This window comes from Mustela nigripes, chromosome 17, assembly GCF_022355385.1.
Source record: "Mustela nigripes isolate SB6536 chromosome 17, MUSNIG.SB6536, whole genome shotgun sequence".
In the NCBI taxonomy this organism is placed as follows: Eukaryota; Metazoa; Chordata; class Mammalia; order Carnivora; family Mustelidae; genus Mustela; species Mustela nigripes.
Genome location: NC_081573.1, coordinates 30,235,689 through 30,251,525, shown reverse-complemented (window position 1 = coordinate 30,251,525; position 15,837 = coordinate 30,235,689). Strand labels below are relative to the sequence as shown.

General features: G+C 47.4%; 1 protein-coding gene across 4 annotated transcripts; it reads left to right on the top strand.

Annotated features, from left to right (window-relative positions):
- The first annotated feature begins 4,789 nt into the window (after positions 1-4,789).
- On the top strand, positions 4,790-15,819 carry AKTIP (AKT interacting protein). 4 transcript variants are annotated; one of them, XM_059382566.1, is made up of 10 exons: positions 4,790-4,901; positions 8,788-8,899; positions 10,427-10,632; positions 12,568-12,632; positions 12,717-12,817; positions 13,281-13,369; positions 13,446-13,544; positions 13,637-13,744; positions 14,796-14,856; positions 15,016-15,819. In XM_059382566.1, exons 2-10 carry the CDS (start codon positions 8,858-8,860, stop codon positions 15,124-15,126), a joined length of 882 nt encoding a protein of 293 aa, XP_059238549.1. In that variant the 5' UTR covers positions 4,790-4,901; positions 8,788-8,857; the 3' UTR covers positions 15,127-15,819. The 4 variants fall into 4 exon arrangements, with proteins under 4 accessions (XP_059238549.1, XP_059238547.1, XP_059238550.1 ...); XM_059382564.1 differs by lacking the exon at positions 4,790-4,901 and adding an exon at positions 6,007-6,127; XM_059382567.1 differs by lacking the exon at positions 4,790-4,901 and adding an exon at positions 6,008-6,127 and having other exon boundaries at positions 15,019-15,819.
- The last annotated feature ends 18 nt before the right edge of the window (positions 15,820-15,837 follow it).

Sequence of the window (15,837 nt, the reverse complement as noted above, 5' to 3'; positions counted from 1 at the left end):
CTCTAAGGATCATTATTGATTATAGGATTATTGATAGCCTCCCTTGAACCCACTCACTTAAAAAAAAAAAAAAAGACTACAGCCTCGTACTAAATGTTACGATCCATAAAATCATAGTTTTGCTGTGTTAATGATTTTTTTTCTGACCTATGAAAGTTTATAGCTATGGAATCATCTCCTGTATCTTAAGATTTTTTTAAATTTGACAGGCAGAGATCACAAGTAGGCAGAGAGGCAGAGAGAGAGAGGGGAGGAAGCTGACTCGCCACTGAGCAGAGAGCCCGATGTGCTCAATCCCAGGACCCTGGGGTCATGACCTGAGCCCAAGGCAGAGGCTTTAACCCACTGAGCCACCCAGGTGCCCCACGTCTCCAGTGTCCTAAATAACAATTGCAATGACGCATCTACCACATGTAATAGGAACCCACCTTTCTGAGGAGTCAAGGGCAAGTGGGTTGAACTAATGATCTTGGGTCGTGCGTGCATGTGTATATTTCAACTAAACGTCATTTTAGGTCTTCCTTCTGTTAAGGCCCTCCTTTAGTCGTAAATCAGTGACCTAAAAGCTTTGTGCAAGTAACTTCTGAGGGACCAAAGGAAGAAGGGATTCAGTGAATATTTTGCTGATTAGAACATGAGCAGGAGACCTGAGTGCCTGTAGAGCCCACATACGCAGTAAGTTCAACAGCAGTGGGGCACCTGGGTGGCTCAGTTGGTTAAGCCTCTGCCTTTGGCTCAGGTCACGATCCCAGGGTCCTGGGATCAAGCCCCATGTCAGGCTCCCTGCAGGGAGCCAGCTTCTCCCTCTCTCTCCCTCCCCCTGCTTGTGCGTGCACTCTTTCTCAAACGAATACAATCTTTTTTAAAAAGTCTGACATCAAGGGCATCGGCGTGACTCAGTTGGTTAAGCAGCTGCCTTCAGCTCAGCTCAGGTCCCAGGATTGAGTCTGCTTCTCCCGCTGATTGCTCTCTCTCATTCTCTCTCTTTCTCAAATAAATAAAATCTAAAAATAAAAAGGTCTGACATCAAGAAGAATTTATTTTTTGATACCAATACCAGATATGTTCTAAAAATTTAGAATAATGAAGTAATTGAAAATGTTCTACAGGTAAGGTTTAGACTCAAGTGGGGTTTTTCTCAGCACTTTATATACTTTAATTTTTTTTTTTTAATATTTTGTTTCATAGAGACACAACCAGAGAGGGAACACAGGCATGGGAGTGAGAGAGGGAGAAGCAGGCTTCCTGCTGACACAGGGCTCGATTCCAGGACAATGACCTGAGCCTAAAGCAGACACTTAATGACTGAGCCGCCCAGGCGCCCCTCAGTACCTTATATATTTTAATTTTCTGTTTTGTTTTTATGTTTCCTTGGTTTACATGTAAATAAAAAGGAACTAGACCAAAGCTTTATAACACAAATAAGAAAACACATTAAGTATTATTCTAAAGTGCTAATAGATGTAGCTACTAAGATTTTCACTTTATTTTTTTTTATTGTGATAAGTGCACTCTTTATTCCCCATCCCCTATTACACCCAGACCCCGCCCCCTGCCACGTACCCTTCTCCACTCTGGTAACCATCAGTTTCCTCCCTCCAGTTAAGAGTCTGTTTGTCTCTTTATTTTCACTTTAGCTTATTTCTGAAATTCCTCCTATATGAATGAGATCATACGGTATTTGTCTTTCTCTCTTCCACTTAGCGTTACACTCTCTAGCTTCATTCTTGTTGCAAATGGCAAGATTTCATTCTTTTTGATGGCTGAGTAGTATTCCAATAAATAAATAAACAAGCAAACACACACACCCCCGCCACACACACACACACACATTCTTCATTCATCTGCTGATGGACACTTGGGCTGCTTCCATATCTTGGCTATTGTAAATAATGCTGCTATAAAGATAGGGGTGCTTGTATCTTTTTGAATCAGTGTTTTTCTCTTTGGGGGGAAATACCCAGTAGTGTGTTTACTGGGATCTTAGAGTAGGTCTATTTTTAATTTTTTGAGGAAATCTCTATACTGTTTTCCATGGTGGCTTTAACAGTTCACATTCCCATCGACAGCGCGAGCATGTTCTGTTTTCCCCACATCCTTGCCAACACTTGTGGCTTCTTGTGTTCTTGATGTTAGCCATTCTGACCAATGTGTGGTGGTAGCTCCTTGTGGCTGATTGGCATTTCCCTGATGACAAGTGATGGTGGGTATCTTTTCAAGTGTCTGTTGGCCGTCTGGATATCTTCTTTGAAGAAATGTCTGTTCATGTTGTCTGCCCATTTTTAAATTGGATTATCTGCTTTTGGGTGTTGAGTTTTAGAGGTTCATCATTGGCTATGTCATTTGCAGATATCTTCTCCCATTCCACATGTTGCCTTTCAGTTTTATTGACTTTTCTTGGCTGTGTGGAAGCTTTTCATTTTAATGTTATCCCAATAGCTTATTTTTGCTTTTGTTTCCTTTGCCTTGGGAGAGGTATCTGGAAAAATGTTGCTACAGCTGATGTCAGAAAAATAACTGCCTGCTCTCTCTCTAGAACTTTTATAGTTTCGGGTCTTGCATTTAGATCTTTAATCCATTTTGAGTTTATTTTTCTATATGGTGTGAGAAAGTGGTCCTGTTTCATTCTTTTGCTTGTTGCCGCCCAGTGTTCCCAACACCATGTTGAAGAGTATCTATTTCACTCTTAAGAAAATGGTGCCTTGGGGCGCCTGGGTGGCTCAGTAGGTTAAAGCCTCCGCCTTCAGCTCAGGTCATGATCTTGGGGTCCTGGGATCAAGCACCGCATCGGGCTCTCTGCTCAGCCGGGAGCCTGCTTCCTCCTTTCTCTCTGCCTGCTTCTCTGTGATCTCCGTCTGTCAAATAAATAAATACAATCTTAAGAAAGAAAGAAAAGAAAAGAAAATGGTGCCTTGAGGCTGCTTCATTTCTCTTGGAGTCCCATCATCCTTGTTTTCATAATGACCTACTCTTCTTGATGCAAAGCTGGGGGCACGCAGGTTTTAAATTTACTTTAGTTGCTTCTGCCCTTCACTTGTCAAATATTCCTGCATACCTACTACATCCAGCCATTGGATTGGCTGTCGGGGAGATCATGAAGGGAGAAGCACACGGTCCCGACCTCGTGGAGCTTCCTGTGTAGTGAGAGAGACAGACACTAGTAGGTCCTCTCCCCAAAATGGAAAATCTGAGGAAGTGGTGTTTCAGCTGAGATCTGTGTAGGGGAGAACAAAAGAAGGTTCCAGGCAAAGGAGACAACCAGTTCAAAGGCTCCACCTTTGCAGTGGGGTGTGGTGGGAGAATATCACACCTTAGAAATTAAAAGAAAGCAAGTGACTACAGTCTAGGGCAGATGGGGCTGGACAGGTGCTGTCCCAGCCGTGCCACTAGTCTTGTCCTAAGAGCTATGGGAAACCACTGAAGGGTTGGACTCCTCAATAAGCATTGAGGACCTGTCAACAATGAAGAAGAGGGATGTGGCTATCAGGTACACAAGTAACAGTACTCATAGAAACACCCCTGACATTACCCATCGCATTTCCCACCCTCCCATAAACAGCATGGCTTACGGTCACTCATCGTGGTGAATGTTCTCACCATCCACCCGGTAGCTCAGGCCAAAAATCTAGGTGTCCTGCATGATACCCTCTGTCTTCGTATCCCTATCCCCCGTGTCTTATCTCTGGCCCAGGCTTGTCCACTCCACCTCTTTTTTTTAAGATTTTTTTTTTTTTAAGATTTTATTTGACAGAGATCACAAGTAGGCAGAGAGAGGAAGGGAAGCAGGTCCCTTGCTGAGCAGAGAGCCTGATGCGGGACTCGATCCCAGGACCCTGAGATCATGACCTGAGCTGAAGGCAGCGGCTTAACCCACTGAGCCACCCAGGCGCCCTCCACTCCACCTCTTAAATCTCTCTCCAATGCATCCCCTTCTCCTTCTCTACTATTATCTTTGTGCAGCTGTCCCTTGCTCAGCAACTGCAATGGCTTCCCAAATGGTGTCCTCCTCTGGTGGCCTTCTCAAAATGCAAATGTGATTATGTCCCCACCTTCCCTAAAGAGCAAGTAAACCTTGAGTAGCTCTGGCCCATCATGGCAGTCTCCTTCCACTTGCTCTTGACTGGTTTGGTTGTGGATGGAGACCCAGGGACTCCTCTCTGGTCACTGGAACGCGGGCATTCTTCTGGACCCCTTCCGGGTAAGGTATTCTTGCACTTTGGAAAAGGGTGGAAGAAAAGGATCCTTTCACGTCGCTAGGCATTGCCACATTTGGGTATGCCTCTGTCTGAAGCCCAGGGCACCGGCCCCCAGAGCCCGCCCTACCTTGTGAGATAAATCCCCCTTGCTATGGAAGCCAGTGTGAGCTGGGTTTATCTGGCAGGGGCCACCCCAAGGATTCTAACTGATGGTTGCCTGAGGCATCTAGGGCGGTTGTGGGCAATTGGATGTGAACGATGGAAGCTCAGTGGAGAGGTCTGGGCTGCAGTAACATACATGAGTCCTGGGGGAAGGAATGAGCTGGCCAGGCAGAGTGTGGAGGGTAACATTAGTCTGGGAGAGGATAATGAGCCTGCAAACAAGGTCGGGAGGGATTGGGCCATGTAGGTGCCAGGGAGACCATCTGTGGCCAGAGGAAAGCATTTCCTGCTTGCCTCCTCTTCATATTGACTGACTCTAATACTAAGGGCAGGACAACACTCCCAAGTGTATTCAGCCTGGACAAAAGGAAGCGGCTCAGGAGTGTTTTTCAGCTAGGGGAGGAAGTCGGGTTTCAGAACCAGCCCTGGGGATTAACAAGAGGAGAGTCTGGCTTCCTGCCATTCGAGGTCATTTTTACCAGGATCTCAAAAGCAACCCCAAACGGATCAACCTGGTCAGAGAAGACTTCTCTTCTGAGCACTGTAAGACACGGGAGTCAGGTGCGGATGGGAAGGGCGCCCCGAGAAAAGGCACCATCCTAAGAAAAGGGCAGCCGTCACGGAATGGGGCTGGCGACGGTCGTGGGAAATGAGAGGGGACCGTGGGAAGGAGGCCGACGCGGGCTGTGCCTGGGAAGGCCGGTTGAGTCTAGATCTTGTTTGCAGCCGGGAGTGGCTTCCGTGGCAAACTGTTGAGCAGTAAACGGTGAGACGGGGTGCAAGTGTTCTGGATCAGAGTGAGGGTTTGTGGGGTCAAAAGACTTAGGAGTCAGGGACCAGGAGCTCTGTTGCCATGGAAGAGGTCCCCGGACTTCGGCGCGCACCAGAGCCACCCGAGGAACTTGTGGCAGATGTAACTCCCGGCGCTCAGCGCCCCCCTGGGTTCGGGTTCTGCAGCTTCAGTCTGACGCGTACATTCTTAACAAGCTCCTCCGGCAGCACTACCGCCAAGCGCGGACAGGGCTGAGCTCCCGCCGCGCGCTCCTCCATTCTGTGACCGGTAACACTGCGTTTCTCAACGTTACATAAAACCTTCCAGTAGGTTCCCTCGACCTGTCAGCCACCCTGGTGTCCCCCTCCCACCACTCCGGGGAGATGAGAGGTCTCAGGGCTCGTAGCGCCCCCCGCCCCCAGAGTAGGGAGCTCCCACCGCCCGCCGAGCCCTCCCTCAGGTCACTCTCTCGGGGAAGCTAGCCCCGCCCTCGCCCTGCCACCGCGGGGACTCAGAAAATCCGCAGTCACTGCCTCTCTAAATGGCTGCAGCGGCCACGCACAAACCTGTGGGCGGGCCTCTATGATGACTGACGGATGTCATCGCCAATTACGCTCAGGTGCTTGTTTGTTTCCTCCCCGTCCCTCCCCCGGGGCTGAGATTTCCGTGACTGACAGTTCACTCTGGGCGCTGTTACGTAAGGGGAGGGTCAAGTGCTGCCCCACCCGAGCAGAGCTGATTTGATTGGCAGAGTGGAGTGCAGTCGCCCCAACGCCCCCGGAAGAACGTGCTTGACGGACTGGTATGGCAGCCACTTGGCGCCGGGAGGCTGGGCGGAAGCGTCCTGGCCCAGGGGCGTGGGGCAGAGGGCGGGGCCCAACACCGAGAGCAGGGCGGGGCGGGGAGCAGGCAGGGGCCGGGCTGGCGCTGCGGCCAGAGATGCTGTGGGGCCGCGACGGCGCTCAGCTGCCGGGAGCACTGCGTTGAAGACGCCGAGGTGAGGTGCACTGCTGGGAGGGACGGGAGGCCCTTGGAATCCTTAAACCTGAGCGGCTAGCGTCCTCGGCCCGGCATTTGTCCGCCCTACCCGGAGCTCTCGACTCCGTAGCGACGGCGGCCGCGCTGGGACACGGGGGCGGGGCCGGGCACCTGTCCGGGTTTGCAGGCACCTGCTGCGCCGCGGTCCGCCGGCCGGCGCTGGGGCTGTCTGGGTGCTGGGCCTGGCTGCCTGAGGAAGGGAGGCGGGCCCGACTGGCTCGCCGAGTCCCGCGGCCCGCCCTCCCCGCCTCCGTCCTGCGCCCTCGTTGTGTGTGTGTGGGGGGGCGTCCTCGAGCCCTGGAGGCCCTCAGCTCCCCACCGGAGGGGCTTGCGGACCCGGGCCGGCCTCGAACTAGCTGCGAAGCTGGGACACGGCCCGCGCCTTGCATCACCCCGAGACAGGTTTGTCCGGATTCCGTGTGTGTGTGGAGATGGATTTCCGCCCTGGGCGAGGGTGCCGGTCCGGGCTGTCCGCAGCGATCCCGGCCAGGGCCAAGGTTTTTGGTCCTTTCTCGGTGCCGTACTCTTGCCTCCTCTTAACGCGGAATTTAAGGCTTTTCGGGTGATGTATTAAGTTAGTGCCTATTTAGGGATTGTGGCACGTAGGAAAGCAGCACCCTTCTGAGTTTGGGCTCAAGCCATGTTCAGATCATTCGTGCAGGTCCAAGACACTGATTTCTCAGCTGTATGACGTAAAGGAAGACCGTCCTATTTGGTTTGTATGACCAAACCAGGAGAAATTCTCCAATTGTTCCCTAGGGCTTCCTTCCATCTATTGGAAAATGCTGAACCCTGTCTGGGTAGACTGGACTTCTAATAAACCGAGTAGTTAATCTTCAGGTGATTATGGTGCTACTGGAAACACAGGCAAGCATAGAAACTACCTTTTGCTTAAAGGTAACAGGAGCTGGGGGGGGCAGGTTTGGATTCTTAAAGGCAGAGTCATGGAATCTTTTTTTTTTTTTTTTTTAAAGATTTTATTTATTTATTTGAGAGAGAGACAGTGAGAGAGAACATGCGCAAGGAGAAGGCCAGAGGGAGAAGCAGACTTCCCATGGAGCTGGGAGCCCGATGTGGGACTCGATCCCGGGACTCCAGGATCATGACCTGAGCTGAAGGCAGTCGTCCAACCAACTGAGCCACCCAGGCGCCCAGAGTCATGGAATCTTTAGGTGTTAGATTTGGAAGGGACCATACAGGTGAATGAATCACTTCAGGAAATTTACATGGTGGTGAGCACTGCCTCTGTTAAGTCAGATGTATCCTAGATGACAGCAAGGTGCCGTACATTACTCTGGATCTGAAAAACCATCAATTTCATTTGGGCCAAATGGGAAGATGCCAGCACACAGTTTTGAGGTCCTAGTCATTCTCCTCTGTGCCCTAGTCACCTTTAAAGGCAGGTTTGTGGAGAGCTCTCTGCAAAAAGTTGCTCTGTAGTGGGTGTAAGTCAACAGGTTAGTGGAAGAACCAGGAGCCTCATTCCTTTGATTTAATTACTGGGTGGCATTATGTCGCGGCAAGGAAAACAGCAGTAATTGGCACCGCTGAGGTATGGACACTTGGTATCCACCTGCGGATATCACAGACTTGTCATAAAAATTTTTGCTGTCGGGGACATTTGGTACAGGTTTTTCTCATGATATGCTTCTTATGAGTTTAGCAGAATGTTGCTAAGTTTTGACCCTTTTAACCTTCAGCCTTTTCATTTGGTGCAAGTAGGAATTCAGAGAAGGAGCTGTGCTTTCCACATAACCGAGCTTGGAGAAAATCATCAGAGCGGGGAAGTTTTTCTTACAGCTTGACTTGCTGCTTTTGAGGTCCCAGTCATTCTCCTCTGCCTCTTTCTCTGTATTTTTTGCAAATGACCCACTGACTCTGTGACCTTTGAGGCATACTTTCTTGTCCAGTACTTGAAGCTTTGCTGGGAGATTTATTTGTGAAATGTCTCTGCACTCCTCTCTCGCATTTGTATGTACTGCTTGGCCATTCCATCAGCATCTCATCCTGTAGTTTCCACACATTAAGCACAGAAAAAGACCATTTCTCGGGGATAATCCTGCCAGGACCCAGTTATCCTCTCTCTCTTACCTGCTCTACCTTCTCTCTGTTATGTCTCTGGCTACTGGTTTTGCGGGGAATAATAATTTTGTACTTAAAACAACTGTAAGACGTAAATAAACCCCTTGGCTCTTTAATTACCGTAACTCTGAACAGTGATAGACCTTTTGTGTATGTGGGTTCAGTGTTCCCTGCCCCTGCCTGTCCCTATAATCGAATGCCTATGTATGCTAGTAGCAACTGTTGTAGTCCATCCGTATCCTCTGGTTCTGGCACCGAAGCTGAACTGTGTCACTGAATATTCTGAATCCTGGCTGAGGACTCATTACAAAGATTCTCATAGGCATTTAAAGGTGGGAAAGAAACTGGATTCAGAAGAAGGAGGGGTTTGCTGAAGGAAATTTTCTGAAGACTTTTTTCCCCTAATTTTTATAACTATATATTCTAGAACGTTATGTTGAATTTTTATTTAAGAGTGTCAAATTTAGTATTTAACTGTTTTGGAAATCTTAACTGTTGCTGTTGCTATGTTTCTGTGTTTTCCCATCTCATTTTTAGGTAAAGTGACTTCTGAGAACAGAAGTTTGATGACACAGACCACTGAATTTCTTTGTTCGGAGTCCACGTTATGAACCCTTTCTGGAGTATGTCTGCAAGCTCTGTCCGCAAAGTAGGTATAGTTAATAAATTTAATGAGGAGGGGCGCCTGGGTGGCTCAGTGGGTTAAGCCGCTGCCTTCGGCTCAGGTCATGATCTCTGGGTCCTGGGATCGAGTCCCGCATTGGGCTCTCTGCTCAGCAGGGAGCCTGCTTCCCCCTCTCTCTCTCTGCCTGCCCCTCCATCTACTTGTGATTTCTCTCTGTCAAATAAATAAATAAAATCTTAAAAAAAATAATAATAAAAAATAATAAATTTAATGAGGAAACCCATTTGAGTCAAAGTAGAGGTCAAGAATAATTCATACTAAAGTTGCCTATAATCTTAACGAAATTACCTGGCTTTGCTTATTTTGTTTTGTTTATTTATTTATTTATTTTGTAATTTCTGTGCCCAGTATGGGGCCTGAATTAACAACCCTGAGATCAAGAGTCATATGCTTTTCCAACAGAGCCAGCCAGGCACCCCTAGGTTTTACTTTTGAGAAATAATTTATTTTGCTGATTAAAGTTAGCTTCTGAGAGTTGGATGGCATCTCAAATTGAAAATCATCCTGGTAATCACAATTCTGAGATTATTTTTTCAGGTATATTTACACAGGATGAAATTTGTGACACATTATTATAGTAGTCTTTCTACTAATTTGCAAGATTCCACAGTCCAAGAAGCTTTGAGAAAGACCAGTCCAATGTAGTCAGCTCAGACTTGAGGGTATGGGTTATTTTCTCCAAACAAAAGGTCTTCTTTTTAAATCGCAAAACCAATACATTTTAAGAAAACTTTAAAAATGCAGACAGAATGAATATAACCTGTAACTCCACCTCTAAGAGACCACCGCCAGGAATCCTCTTTTTTCCTATGTACGCGATACCCATTTTTAATGCAGCCTTTGGCTCTACTTGAGCCAAGGAAGTGCCCATGAGATGGTGGTTTCATTTCTGACTCATGTAGACCTTTGTCTTTGACTTAGGCTGACTGACTGTGCTGGGCAGAGTCCAGATGGAGATCATCTCCATCAGGGACAAGATCAGAATCAGAGCAGCGCAAGGGAGAGCATAGCTCCTTCTGCTGTTTCTAAGCTCTCGAGGTGCTCACACCAGGTGGTGTGACTACAGTTTCAGTCACCTCTACTGTTTGCTTTGAGCTGCTTCGCACCTGACCTTCTACAGCACCTAAGAGCCAAGGGACTCTTCTCTTATGGTTGTCTAGTTGCTAAGTAACCCCTTGCCCTCTTTTTGGGGTCAGCAGAAGAAACCATTTCTTTGTCTGTTTCGTATACATCCTGTAAATACTGGCATTGTTTTTCTCAGATGTAGCTTTAAATTTTTTTTTTCCTGTTGCTTTAGTCTTCCTTCAGCTTTGCTCTCTTTCTAACCGGCTGCCTACTCAGAGGACTTCCAAGTCGTCTTGATTGTGATGCTAGAACTTCCTTGTGAAAGAGTCATTCCAGCTTTCAGGTCAAGGATAAGAGTGTATCACAGGTACTCTTGTGATTTAAGACTCATGCTAACAGATGTTCTCACCACTTCATCTCGAACAGCGATCTGACGGTGAGGAGAAGGCATTAACAGGGGACGTGATAACCAGCCCTCCACGTGCTGCTCCAAAGAAACAGCTGCCTTGTATTCCCAAAAACGCTTTGCCCATAACTAAGCCTACATCCCCCGCCCCAGCTGCACAGTCAACAAACGGCACACATGCTTCTTATGGACCCTTCTACTTGGAATACTCTCTTCTTGCAGAATTGTAAGTGCTGAAGCTGTCTGGTTAGATTCTGACTGACCTTTGAAGGTGAAAAGGGAAGGTTATTCCGGTGCACTCTGTAAACGCCTGCGTCATTCAGTCTTAAAGCTCAGGTGCATCCCCCTCCGATATCTGATAAATAAGATTGAAAGGCAAACATGGGTTTGCATTTTCACGTCTGTTTTGGAAAGCAAGGGGAAGACCCTGAGACTGAGCACTTAAAGTAGGTCAGGAACTGAGTAACTTAATTTTGGTGTGCCTTGGCAGGAGGTGAGGAAGTCCCCTCCTGAGGAGCCGGTTGTGGAGAACGGGACAGTGGGACGCAGGAATCTGTTCTTGGGTCAGACCCAGCTGGAGCTTGGGCTCCACTGTGGTGACCACCTCGTAAGAGGCATCCTGACAGACTGAGGAGAGGCTCCCAGTAGGCAGAGGTCAGGAAGCCAGACCTTAGGAGCCAGCAATGGAAGGAACTGGAACTGCCAACTCGGTGAAGAGACCATGTAGGAAGTACTTATCAGAGCTGCCTTCGTGTATTTGAGGGCCAGTCATTTCACAGGGGACTGGACTCCTGCAGAAGCAGCAGTAGGCAGTGACAGGGAAGTCCCAAAGGTTCAGGCTCTGCAGGTGAGAATCACACTAGTCCCAGAAGCTGAAGGTTGGACTGAAGTCGCAGCATCCATAGCGGGAGGCGAGGCACGCCACCCAGAGTGCTGGTCATGCCGATCTCGGGGGGCCGGCGGGCTTGTGTTCCTGGGGCCGAAGTGTGGAGGAGGAATTCTTCAGTTGTGTCATGGTACAGCATCCTCAAGCGTTCCCTGACTATACTCGTGTCGTGCCGGTTAGAGGGTCTGAAGCCCCAGCGCTGCTGGCGGAGTGTGGTTTGGTGACAGTGGTCCCTTTGGCTTTATAATGGAGGCCTTGTGTTTGAGGCTGGGCCGTGGGCCGGACAGGCGTCTATTGTGGCCCAGATCTGCTGTCTGTATTAGAACACCAAACGGCCTCCCCGTAGTAGCTACATCTGCCAGCTGCACGTGCTGACGTGCCGAGCTTTAGGGAAAGGATCGCAAATAAATGTGATGGTAAATAGGTAATACAGACAGACAACTAAGGTTCAACACGTTGTTTCTCAATAAAATCCAGACTTGGCAGGTTAAAGGTATTTTAAGGCCCGAAGTCAGCACTGTTCCAGGTCTGATCTCAGCCTTGTGCCTTTAGGTGCACGGTGACAAGGTCCCCGAGAGCCCGTACCACCTCTGTCAGGGCCCTTGTCCTCCCCCTTGCTGTGGGGCCCACAGAGTACAGGCACCTGGGTTGGGGGGTCGCTTGAGGGGGAGAGCAGAGTGGGGAGCGCCTCACGCACATGCCTGCCTTCGCCAAGAACGCTGCGAGTCTGAACGCGGCCCTCTGCCACGTGGACTGGTGTTCACAGCTGAGATGACACCTAAGTGAGGGCAGTTGTGGAGAATTTTTATGCTTATTACCTAAAATCGTGCTTCAGGAGGCTTTTGAACTTGTGTGGGTGAAATCTATTGTCCATAGTCACAAAAGCAAAAATTGTACATCTTTTTCCTAAAATTTAACGTCCAGAATTTAAATCAGTTTGCATTGTTCAGAATTACCTACTGGTTGGTTTCCAAGGTGTGATGTTTTGGGAAAGTTGATTTCTGGGAAGAAAACTTGATTCTTTGTGTACCCCTGCTTGGCTTGACTTTCTTCATCTGGGGCCGGCTCTGGCTCCTGTTTTTTCTGTGAGCTTGATCTGGAAAGCTGGGACACGGGTACGAGCCTGAGCCGGGTGAGATGGTGAGGACTTGGCTTGTGTGGTAGCTGCTGGCTGCCCGTCAGGGGACTAGTGCTTGTCTCGAAAAGTGAATGCAGGGTGGTTTGATCTGTATGTGTCATTTCTAGCCATACCATTTTACTATTCTTCTGTTTTAGTACCTTGGTCGTGAAGCAGAAGCTGCCGGGTGTCTATGTGCAGCCGTCTTACCGCTCTGCATTAAGTAAGAAGGATTTGTTCTAAATTTATAGCATATTTGGTTCCTCTGACACAAACTTGGGTCTTAACTGTTTATTTTTCCCCACAGTGTGGTTTGGAGTAATATTCATACGGCATGGACTGTATCAAGACGGTGTGTTTAAGTTTACAGTTTACATCCCTGATAACTACCCGGATGGTGACTGCCCCGTAAGTAAGGTGTCCAGTCTGCCTTCCTTTGCTGGGTCTGAGGAGGACTTAGAGCTTGAAAGATTCCTTGGTTCTTTTCCTGAGCTCATTTTACGATTTCAGTTTCCCAAAATGTTTTGTCTATGCAGTCGTTTTTGAAGGGCATTTTTGTGCTTTGTTGCGTCTTTTGCCACGCCAACCTCTGCCCTTAGTGTCCCTGGTTTCTCTGCTCAGGGTGTGTGAGGGAGGCTGGCTGTGCACACGGCAGTGTTGTGCTACAGCAGAGCAAAGGGTGCCTGCCCTCCGGTTGCAAAACTGAGTTTTATAGGAAAATGGTGGAAGTTGTTAAGTATCCCTCTTGAGGCAGCTCTTTGACTTAAAATACCATGAGTGCATTGTCCTGAAGCTCCCCTTACACCTCTCTGTATGGGTCCAGTAAGTTCCCAGCTTCCACTAAAGGACACGTCTCTCTCTTTAAATACAGCGCTTGGTGTTCGATATTCCGGTCTTTCACCCGCTAGTCGACCCCACCTCAGGGGAACTGGATGTCAAGAGAGCATTTGCAAAATGGAGGTTAGTAAATGAGATTTACTTTGGTGACCTACGTCAGCAGGACAATACTTTAGTGATCCTACGTGTTTCTCTTTAGGCGGAACCATAATCACATTTGGCAAGTTTTAATGTACGCAAGGAGAGTTTTCTACAAGATTGATACATCAAGCCCCCTAAACCCAGAGGCTGCAGTGCTGTATGTTCCTTTGCTTTGTCCTTTTAGATACATTTGACAGTGCAGCTAAGTAGATTACGTTGGTAACTTTTTGAATTAAACTTTTAATACAGGTATGAAAAAGATGTTCAGCTTTTTAAAAGCAAAGTGGTGGACAGTGTTAAGATGTGCACGGCTCGTTTGTTTGACCAACCTAAGATAGAAGACCCCTACGCAATTAGGTAAGTGGCCCACGATCTAGATAAGCTGCACTTTGCCATCCTGTAGTTCCATGTTTCAGCAGGTCTTAGAATGGGGATTTAAAAGAGTGTATCATCTGTTAGCCTACAACCTTTATAATTTGTTGGCAGCTCACTTTCTGATACCTCTTAGGTATCCCTGAAACAGAAAGCTTTACGTCGGGGCACCTGGGTGGCTCAGTTGTTAAGCGTCTGCCTTCGGCTCAGGTCCCAGGGCCTTGGGATCAAGTCCCGTTTCAATCCCGCTTCCCTGCTGGCGGGAAGCCTGCTTCTCCCTCTCCCACACCCCCTGCGTGCATTCCCTCTCTTGCTGTCTCTCTCTGTCAAATAAATAAATAAAATCTTTAAAAAAGAAAAGAAAGAAAAAAAGAAAGAAAGCTTTACATTGACTGGCATATTGTGCCAATAGCAAGCTATTTAGTGACTTTGATTTCCTAAGGATCCTTGTCATGTGCACGTTCAAATGTCCAAACTTTTCTTTTCAGCTGACAGTTTTAGCTGGAACCTCTCTTAAACTGCCACATCACTCACTAATGCTCAGATTTGGGGAAAAGAGGGGAAACTGAATAGGGTGAATAGCGCGTTCCTTTATCACTATGATATTTAATCTCGGAAGCGTCTGAAGGATTACTGAGACCTGAGGAATTGGTGATTTAGCTCTCTGGCAACACGTACTGCTGGAAGGCTGGTGGTCCAGTGGGTGAGAGGCCTGGCCTCTGCGGACAGACTGGCTGGACTTTGCACTTACTGACTTGGGTGACTCAGAGCAGTGACTTACTTTGACTGCCACGCTTTCGTCATCTGTAAATAATAATACTTCAGGGATGGTTGTGAAGCTGAAATGAGCTGACGTGACACGTGTAAGTGCTTCCTAAGGGAAAGTTACCCTATGAGAAGCATCTAGAGTCACATCTAAAACTTACATGTTGACAACTGGTTATTGCTCCTTGTTAAGTTTTGTTAAGGGAATAAATGGATATTCTACAAATTTAGTAAGCCAAAGCAGTTTTTAAATATTTCTCTCTTCCTTAAGCTTTTCTCCATGGAATCCTTCTGTACATGATGAAGCCAGAGAAAAGATGCTGACTCAGAAGGTGAGTACATAACCATTTTTGAAATCGTTAACGGTTTCCTTTCTGAAATGTCTTCGTTAGAGATTACTCATTATGTACAAGTAACTTTTTGGGAAATGAGTTTGTACAGGACCGACTCCATCAGTCTTATGTTTAATGTCTGTTTTTGATTATGCCTAGAAGAAGCCTGAAGAACAGCACAATAAAAGTGTTCATGTTGCTGGCCTGTCATGGGTAAAGCCTGGTTCAGTACAACCTTTCAGTAAAGAAGAGAAAACAGTAGCAACTTAAGCGCTGGTGAATCTGGTGCACCGTGCACTTTCCTGCCGGACTCGGGCCTAGTTAGAGCTGACCGATGGCAAAGGACTGCCGGAAGAGTAAACTGTGCGAACGAGGACTGGTATCAGTGTGTCCGTGTGTGCGTGGGTTCTAACAGCAAGTTTTGGAAACCTCTCTCTAAGTAATGCATTACTTCTGTCAGAAGTGTCTTTAGGGTGGTTATCTAGTTGAGTACTCCAAATTATTGGGGACCTCGAGGCTTAAGTATTTTTCTGAATATAACGCTAAAGGTAAGTTACGTTCATTTAAACTAATAGAGTAGCAGAGTTCGGCACTCTCATGACTCTGACATGCGTGGTTTCAGTTGTATATAATGTCAGGACGAGAAGGAGGTAGAGAGAACAGGTTCCGTAGCTGATGAGCACTTGGAAATGGAAGATCATCCGAACCTCAGTCCTCAGTCTGCTGTCTTACTACTTTACAGACTCCTGTCAATCACTGAGGTACACATTAGGTGAGTGAGAGGAAACCAGAACACTTGTTCATAGCTGAGGTTTTTTTTTCTTTTTTTTTAAAAGGAAATTACTTACTGTATTTTTATGGCAGGAGGGAGAAAGTGTTAAAACAGTTTCTAATGAAGTCAGATATTTAAATGATGAATGACTAATGTGTTTTGTAGAAACAAAAATAAACCAATAAATGATTGTTCTTTGTCATTTATGC

What these genes read in the sequence shown, in the direction of transcription:
- AKTIP (XM_059382566.1), top strand. Translation starts at nt 8,858, where the DNA reads ATGAACCCTTTCTGGAGTATGTCTGCAAGCTCTGTCCGCAAA. An exon ending in ACCCGGATGGTGACTGCCCC is followed by an intron (nt 12,818 to 13,280) that starts GTAAGTAAGGTG and finishes CTTTAAATACAG; the next exon opens with CGCTTGGTGTTCGATATTCC. An exon ending in AGAGCATTTGCAAAATGGAG is followed by an intron (nt 13,370 to 13,445) that starts GTTAGTAAATGA and finishes GTTTCTCTTTAG; the next exon opens with GCGGAACCATAATCACATTT.